Source organism: Papaver somniferum, chromosome 4, assembly GCF_003573695.1.
Source record: "Papaver somniferum cultivar HN1 chromosome 4, ASM357369v1, whole genome shotgun sequence".
NCBI classification, from domain to species: Eukaryota; Viridiplantae; Streptophyta; class Magnoliopsida; order Ranunculales; family Papaveraceae; genus Papaver; species Papaver somniferum.
The window spans coordinates 4,135,424-4,143,728 of record NC_039361.1 but is presented as its reverse complement, the minus strand read 5'-3'; the positions used below and the strand labels follow the sequence as shown (position 1 = coordinate 4,143,728).

The following is an 8,305-nucleotide window of genomic DNA, read 5'->3' as shown; positions in this document are numbered from 1 at the left end:
AGTATGAGTTTGTTTGTGCCAAATCATGGAGTATTTGGTCAGCTATTACTACTTTTGAGCCACTGTGAGCAAGCAAAACCATGTCCTGCTGTTTGGAGCTGCAGGCGTTAGACCCGTGTTTCCTCCTTTGGGGCCGGTCAATTTGATGAAAATAGTAAAAGATTACAAGTCTCTCTATTTGGACAGGTTTTCAATTTCTTCTATCTTTTTGGTTCAATTGTGATGGTTGGGGATCTGTTTTGGCTACTTGGCCATGGTGGTGGGTGTCTGATGTTTCAAATGCAGTGTTCTTCATTGGTACTCAGGCAGAGGTTGCCTGGTGGAAACCCTCTGACATGGGTTGTTCAAGTTCTGGTAGTCGTAGGGAGCTACATAACCTTTGATTTTTTTCTTCAGTAGTGACTTAGTAGTCTTGTATGAGATTCAGGTGGACACCGTACCGTGGGAAATGGGAACATAGCTCAGTGGTAATTCTGGGTATGGCATCTTATTTCTGTTTTTTGTTACGCCTTATACATTTTGTCAAATGATGTATACTCGAAATAGCTTATGCGCCTAGACTAACCAAGGTACTGCTGTTGTTGCAGGGGGTTTATGTTGCTTAAGAAACATCTTCATATCTGATATGTGAAACAGAGATGAAGGAAAACCTACTTTTTGCTTATTTGAAGGATTAAGGAAAATTATATAAGAAGGGAAATGGAAAGAATTACAATGTACAGGTAAGAGCTTTTTCATTCTGTGGTAGCTGAAACAACCCAGAAATGGATGATAGCCTTGATGTTAGAAATAAAGATGTGAGCTGGCTTAGATATCTCCCTGCAAAATCTCTATGGTGGACCAGCAGATTGCAGCTGGGATGTAAGCTCATAGCCTCATACTAGTTTACTCAAACTTCAGAAACACCTCGAGTACCAACAGAAAGTTAGTTGAAGGATATCTTCAGGAAACACCCAACTCCATGATAGGATAAGTTCAGGTTTGCCAAACTAAAAACGCATTTCCGCAATGGAGCATCAAATGTTCGGGTGATTCAGCAGCTCCGTTTCTCAAATGAATGTTGTAGGGTTAGCCCTCGGCTATGGAAAAGATAATCAAGAGTACAAGCTCTGACCGTTAAACCTGAGAGGATACAATTTAAAGACTCGGGATCTTGACCCAGCTACATTGGGTTACACTTACACCTCTTGATAAAATAATGCTTTTAACTCATATTGCTTTGGGGTTAATGCTTGCAACCCAGATTGCTTTGGAGGTTTTTCCGAAAGTGTATAATAAAGTAACTTCCGTGTTCAACACTATAAGGGAAATGAGGAATCGGTAATCCATTTCATTTTCTTCATTGGATCTCCGGTATCTTCATTGTACTTGATGAGCTTTGGATAAACAACTGATCCGTTGTAGTCTAGGTGGTCAGGATACTCGGCTCTTACCGGGGTTCAAGTCCCGGCAACGGAATTCTTTTTCAGGATTGTTTTTTTTTTTTTATCTTTTTTTCATATGAACCCTAGACTCGACTGTGCACTTCCTTCAGCTTCTTTTCTTTTTCAGGATAGTTTTTTTTTTTCTTTTTTTCATATGAACCCTAGACTCAAGACTGTGAACTTCCTTAAGCTTTGCGAAAGATGATGTTATGTTTCCATTATTATTATGGGTTTTTAGCAAAATTTCTTTCTGATTGCCAATTTATGATCTAAAAGTAACCACATGTCTTACGAAATTGTTTTCACTGAAAACAGGAACAGTTAAAAATCATTCAGCTCAGAAAAATTGCGAGGTTCACATAAACTGTTTCCATGTCTTGCGAAATTGTCTGCACTGAAAACAGGAACAGTTAAAAAGTCATGCAGCTCAGAATAATTGGGAGGTTCGCGTAAACCGTTTCCTTTCTGGAAGGGAAGGACCAACATTGGGAAGTTAGAGGTAACATACAGATCATCTTCTTGAACAGTTCGCGTAAATTGTTCGCGTATACATATTGATGTTCGTAGTAACACAACATTGACATTGAATTGTACCATTTGTACGTGCATGTGAAAATTCAATTCTCAGGGGAACAAGGGAACACCACAGCGGTAAACAGATCTGTGAATCACAAATAATAACTAACCAACAGGATTACACGCTTGCATTAACTCATACATAGCAAGGCTGTCATATTCCAATTGTCTAAAAGACAATGTCAGTCGTGCATTAATATTATAGTTCCCAAATAGCTAGACAAAATTTAAGATACTAACATGGTGATTACCTTGTATGGTGAGTGATGCATTATCTGTTGCAAGTTATTTAAATCAGGAACGACCAACAGACACGGACGATAAAATCGGAAGCACATGAGAACAAAGCAAGTGAGTTAGAGAGCCAGAATGGAGATTCCTTTTGTCTCCTTTGGCTTTGTGTATATAAGCTTCACAATAGGTATTCATTCTACATCCAAAAAACTGAAATCTAATAAACTTTCTTCTTCTACTAATTCAATTCAAAAATGGCTTCTTTCCATGTTCGCTCCATCAGTTTACCAAAAAACTCTCATCCTCTCACTCTTGCAGTGGAGGACCAACTTTACCAATTAAAAGCATCTTCATCAATCAGCCAAAACATATCTGGTCTCCAAAAGTTATATGAGTGTGTTGAGGATTTCCTTTCTACCCAAGATGGAAAATGCTTAGACACCGTTTTGGATGGATCTATCATGTTATTGGATGTTTGCAGTATTATCAAGGATGTATTGTCTCAAATGAGACAATCTGTTCAAGAACTACAATCTTCCTTTCGTAGGCGATCAAATGAAGTTTCTGAATACATGACCTCAAGAAAGAAAATCACCAAAGTTATCCGCAAGTGCCTTGCAGATCTTAAGAACAACAAGAAAAACGATGCCGAAATTAGCTTGCTAGCAGAAGTTGAAGCTACAACTCTTGCCGTGTTTGAATCCATATTGTCCTTTGTTTCTTCTCCAAAGCAAAACAAGTCTTTGATCTCTAAACTGACCCTCACCAAGCGAGTTGCATGCAACGAAGAAACTTCTGAAGTAATGGAGGTTGACACCGCAGTGAAAGCCCTTACCAAAGGCATCGAAGTAAACAATGTGCAGAAGACATTGAAAGCCCTTGAAATGACCCTTCAGGATCTTGAAGATGGACTAGAAACCGTCTTCAGGTGTTTAATCAAGCACAGAGTTTCACTTCTCAACATCAACTAGTAGTAACATATATCACTACTAATCCTCCTCAAGTGTTTTCGCGTTTTATTATGAAAATGCTCATGGAGTTTTGTACACAGTTACTGTAAATGAAAAAAAAAAAGAAGTAAATATCAATACAACAAATTTTGACTATATATATTTGTTCATCAGATTTATCTCCGTCTTTTTACTGACTGCAAAATACACCTCAATTATCCTGATGGTCATTACCGTGTTCATCCATATCAACATACCATTGACTTAATTCTTGAATCTTAATGAGCTTGCAATTAATTTCTCACTCATGCATGAACAATATAAGTTAGGCTGTTAAGATTCTAATTGTCTCCGTAGAGACATGATCCAAAATATGCGTATCAAACAGCCTATCAGTATTCCAAATGTTGGTAATGTGTAGATAAGCTCATATTACCTAACATTAAATGCATGTGTGCATCAGGATCACTATATAGATCTTTCTTGGTAACTTCCATTGATCTAATTGGATGCTTCATATACGCTGGAGAAGATTCCAGTTGCTAGGGAAATAGGAACAACGTACCCGTGAACCAACTAACAACATTATAACTTATCAAGGCTGTCATATTCCAATTGTTAGAATGTGATCGTACATAATCTGACAATTTCAGACGTGCACGTACAAATTAAGTGCCAATGTTTACAGATCGCTAACATAGCGGAAAGTTTTAAAGATATCAACGTGGAGATTGATAAGATATCAAAAGATGTTTCTTGTTCGTTTCTTATTACTGATTTCCTAAACTTAGACGCTTCATATAAGCTTGCTAAGGTTCCAATGGATTTATAGAGGAACAAGGGAACAACGTATCAGAACCATAAAGGATAACCAACCAAATCCACTAGGCACTTGCATCTAACTCGTATATATCAAGCCTGTCATATTCCAATTGTGGGAACAGAATTTTAAAATTAATCCGACAATATCAGACGTGCACAACTGCACATCCATACTATGTATGAGTGTTTACCGATTTTCTATATTTCGTAAATGAAAGTTTTAATGCTAAAGTGAAGAAAACCTAAGTATATACAAGAGCAACCACCGGACATGGGCGTTAACTTCGGAAGCGCACGAGACCAAAAACATTAACTAATTATAAGAGAGCTTAGCTATGTAGACTCCTTATGTCTCCTTCGACTTTGTATATATAAGCTTCACAATAGGTATTCAATCTTCATCCAGAAAACTAAATTCAAACGAACTTTCTTCTTCTACTAATTCAATTTCAAAATGGCTTCTTTCCATGTTCGCTCTATCAGTTTACCAACAAATTCTCATCCTCGTACTCTTGCAGTGGAGGAACAATTGTGCCAACTTAAAGCCACCTCATCTTCATCAATCTGCCAGAACTTATCTGGTCTCCAAAAGTTATACGAGTGTGTTGAGGATTTCCTTTCTACTCAAGATGGGAAATGCTTAGACACTGTTTTGGACGGATCTATCATGTTGTTGGATGTTTGCAGTATTATCAAGGATGTTTTGTCTCAAATGAGACAATCTATTCAAGAACTACAATCTTCCATTCGTAGACAATCTATTCAAGAACTACAATTCCCTGAACCCTGAACTACAATTTTGTTGGATGTTTACATGATCTCAAGCAAGAAGATCACCAAAGTGATCCGGAAGTGCCTTGCAAATCTTAAGAACAACAAGAAAAACGATACAGAAATTAGCTTGCTAGCAGAAGTAGAGGCTACAACTCTTGCTGTTTTTGAGTCTATACTGTCCTTTGTTTCTGTGCCAAAACAAAACAAGTCTTTGATCTCTAAATTGACGATCACCAAGCGGGTTGCACACACCGAAGAAACTTCCGAAGTAATGAAGGTTGAGAACGTTGTAAAATCCCTTACCAAAGGCATTGAAGTAAAGAATGCACAAAAAACATTGGGATCCCTCGAAATTACCCTTCAAGATCTTGAAGATGGCCTAGAAACTGTCTTCAGGTGTTTAATCAAACACAGAGTTTCACTTCTCAACATCAACTAGTAGTAACATATATCGCTACTAGTCCACCATCTGCATTTTCGCGTTTTATTATGAAAATGCTCATGGAATTTTGTACACATATACTGTAAATGAGAGAAAGTAAATATCAATACAACAAATTCTTTAACTACATATATTTGTTCGTTAAATTCATCTCTATTTTTTTTACTGGCTGCAAAATACATCTTGATTATTCTAATCATTGCAATAATTTAGCGCTCATGTTCGGTAATGGTTAACTACGTGTTCATCCTTATCAAAATGCCATTGACTTAATTATTGGATCATAATTAAAGAAATGGCGATGTAGATCGGGAACATATTCGATAAGCAATCAATATCTCACAGATATATAATCAATCCTATTTAGGCTGTCAGGTTAATATTCTAATTGTCTGCAGAGATAAAGATCCAAAAAATGCGAATCAAAATGTATGTGTGGCTACATACCTGTCTTGTTAACCTCCTCCACCCACCCCTTCATACAGGTAAAACAACAGTGACTTTTCTTTTGTTAATCATAAAATTATGAAAATGCTGTTAGATGAGGAATCATGAGATCCTAAAGGTAAGCGTATCACTATATGGTGGACAAAAATAATATGTACGTACGATCTTTTAGTATCGCTGCATTGACATTGTAATATATGATGCATCTGATAATTTGAGGGTGTTAAGATTCCAATTGCTATTGTAGCACGCTTACATTGACTTTACTTATACCCATATACGGATTGGACATCAAGAACAACTTTAGATTAACGTAACCACAATGGAAGAAATACTCCGCCACTGATTAAATCGATTGGTTCTTACAAATAATATCTCAAGCTCTTTGCAAACTTGCAGAGACAAAGCTCTACTGCTAGTTGTGGCCATGAGATAGACAAGTAAAGATGAAAAGCACCTGTAAATGAGATATGCAAGGATCCCGTCCTTTCCCATAGAAACTAAACAGAAGGCCTGACAAAGGATTACAAAACATTGAATACATAACAAGCGTGCATATCGCAACCGATTTTCTTGGTACGTTATTTCCGTTCATGTGGTTTTAGCTTATAGTTTTCTAGATATTGGGTATCAAAAGATGTTTCTTGTTCGTTTCTTATAAGCTTCGTATAAGATTGCCAAGTTGATTGGTTGCTAGGGGAACAGGGGAACAACCCATCAACAGGAAGGTGAACCATAACTTACAACAAACCAACACCACTACGCACTTGCATCTAACTCATATATATCAAGGCTGTCATATTCCTATTGTTGGAACTGAATTATATATCATACGTGCACATACATATTGTATGCCGGTGTTTAGAATTTGTCGCTTACATAGTTGAAAGTTCTAACGTGAAGATAACCACTTAATTAATAAGAACAACCACCAGACATGGGGTGTCAACTTCAGAAGCGCACGAGACTAAAAGGAAAAACTAATTTGGAGAGCATAGTCATAGAGATTCCTTATGTCCCATTTGGCTCTCTCTATATAAGCTTCACAACAGGTCTTCATTTCTTCATCCAAAAAACTGAAATCTAATAAACTTTCTTCTTCTACTAATTCAATACAAAATGGCTTCTTTCCATGTTCGCTCCATCAGTTTACCTACAAACTCACACCCTCTCACTCTTGCAGTGGAGGAACAATTGTGCCAAATAAAAGAATCTTCATCTTCATCAATCAGCCAAAATTTATCTGGTCTCCAAAAGTTATACGAGTGTGTAGAGGATTTCCTTTCTACTCAAGATGGCAAATGCTTAGACACTGTTTTGGACGGATCTATCATGTTGTTGGATGTTTGCAGTATTATCAAGGATGTATCGTCTCAGACGAGGAAATCTGTTCAAGAACTACAATCTTCCATTCGTAGACGATCAAATGAAGTTTCTGAATACATGACCTCAAGAAAGAAAATCACCAATGTGATCCGCAAGTGCCTTGCAGATCTTAAGAACAACAAGAAAAATGATACCGAAATTAGCTTGCTAGCAGAAGTTGAAGCTACAACTCTTGCCGTTTTTGAATCTATATTGTCCTTTATTTCTGGTCCAAAGCAAAACAAGTCTTTGATCTCTAAATTGACGCTCACCAAGCGAATTGCACACAGCGAAGAAACTTCCGAAGTACTGAAGGTTGACATTGCCGTAAAAGCCCTTACCAAAGGCATTGAAGTACACAGTGTACAAAAAACATTGGGAGCCCTTGAAATGACCCTTCAAGATCTTGAAGATGGACTAGAAACTGTCTTCAGGTGTTTAATCAAACACAGAGTTTCACTTCTAAACATCAACTAGTAGTAACATATATCGCTACTGATCCACCATTAGCATTTTCGCGTTTTATTATGAAAATGCGCATGGGATTTTGTACACATATACTGTAAATGAAAAGAAAGTAAATCTCAATACAAATTATTTAACTACATTTATCTCCATTTTTATTACTTGCCGCAAAGTACATCTGGATGATTCTAACCAATCGTTGCAATAATTGAGCGTTCATGGTAATGGTTCGCTAGCTACGTGTTCATTCTTATCAAACTACCGTCGACTTAATATTCGAATCATAAGAAAATGGCATTGTAGTCAGATAGGGGACATAATTAATAGGTAATCAATATCTCACACATGCATAATCGATCTTATTTAGGCTGTCAGGATAATAATTCTCATTGTCTACAGCGATAATGATCCAAAAAATGCGTATCGAATGCATTAATTGAAAGTGTACATGGGTGTCTATGTACCTGTCTTGTTTACCTCCAACCCTTCATTTAGGTAAAACACCATTTGACATTTTCCTTTTTTAATCATACAAATATGATAATGTTGTTCGATCAGGAACCATGAGATCGTAAAGGTAAGCATATCAGTATATGGTTGAGAAAAAGATAATCAGTACGAATTATTATTACATAACAAGGCTGTCATATTCTAACATACATAAACATCGCACAAGTGGATGGCCAAAATGTTAGTCGTGCATATACAAATAGTCGACTGTGTCCTTTCTTTTTCCTTTTAAAAGGAGGTCGACGGTTTGATTTCCATTATGGGAAGGGTTAGGAGCCATGGGCTGGCTCCCAAGC

General features: G+C 37.0%; 3 protein-coding genes across 3 annotated transcripts; all 3 read left to right on the top strand.

Annotated features, from left to right (window-relative positions):
* Positions 1–2,488: 2,488 nt before the first annotated feature.
* Positions 2,489–3,205, top strand: LOC113271833. The gene has a single exon (XM_026521757.1). It carries the CDS (start codon positions 2,489–2,491, stop codon positions 3,203–3,205), a length of 717 nt encoding a protein of 238 aa, XP_026377542.1.
* A 1,255-nt stretch (positions 3,206–4,460) lies between these two features.
* LOC113271832 lies at positions 4,461–4,796 on the top strand. The gene has a single exon (XM_026521756.1). The coding sequence runs from the start codon at positions 4,461–4,463 to the stop codon at positions 4,794–4,796; it is 336 nt and encodes a 111-aa protein (XP_026377541.1).
* A 1,992-nt stretch (positions 4,797–6,788) lies between these two features.
* LOC113271831 lies at positions 6,789–7,511 on the top strand. Its single transcript, XM_026521755.1, has one exon. The coding sequence runs from the start codon at positions 6,789–6,791 to the stop codon at positions 7,509–7,511; it is 723 nt and encodes a 240-aa protein (XP_026377540.1).
* Positions 7,512–8,305: the final 794 nt, after the last annotated feature.

Excerpts from the sequence above, each read along its gene's own strand:
- LOC113271833 (XM_026521757.1), top strand. The coding sequence starts at position 2,489 with ATGGCTTCTTTCCATGTTCGCTCCATCAGTTTACCAAAAAACTCTCAT.
- LOC113271832 (XM_026521756.1), top strand. The coding sequence starts at position 4,461 with ATGGCTTCTTTCCATGTTCGCTCTATCAGTTTACCAACAAATTCTCAT.
- LOC113271831 (XM_026521755.1), top strand. The coding sequence starts at position 6,789 with ATGGCTTCTTTCCATGTTCGCTCCATCAGTTTACCTACAAACTCACAC.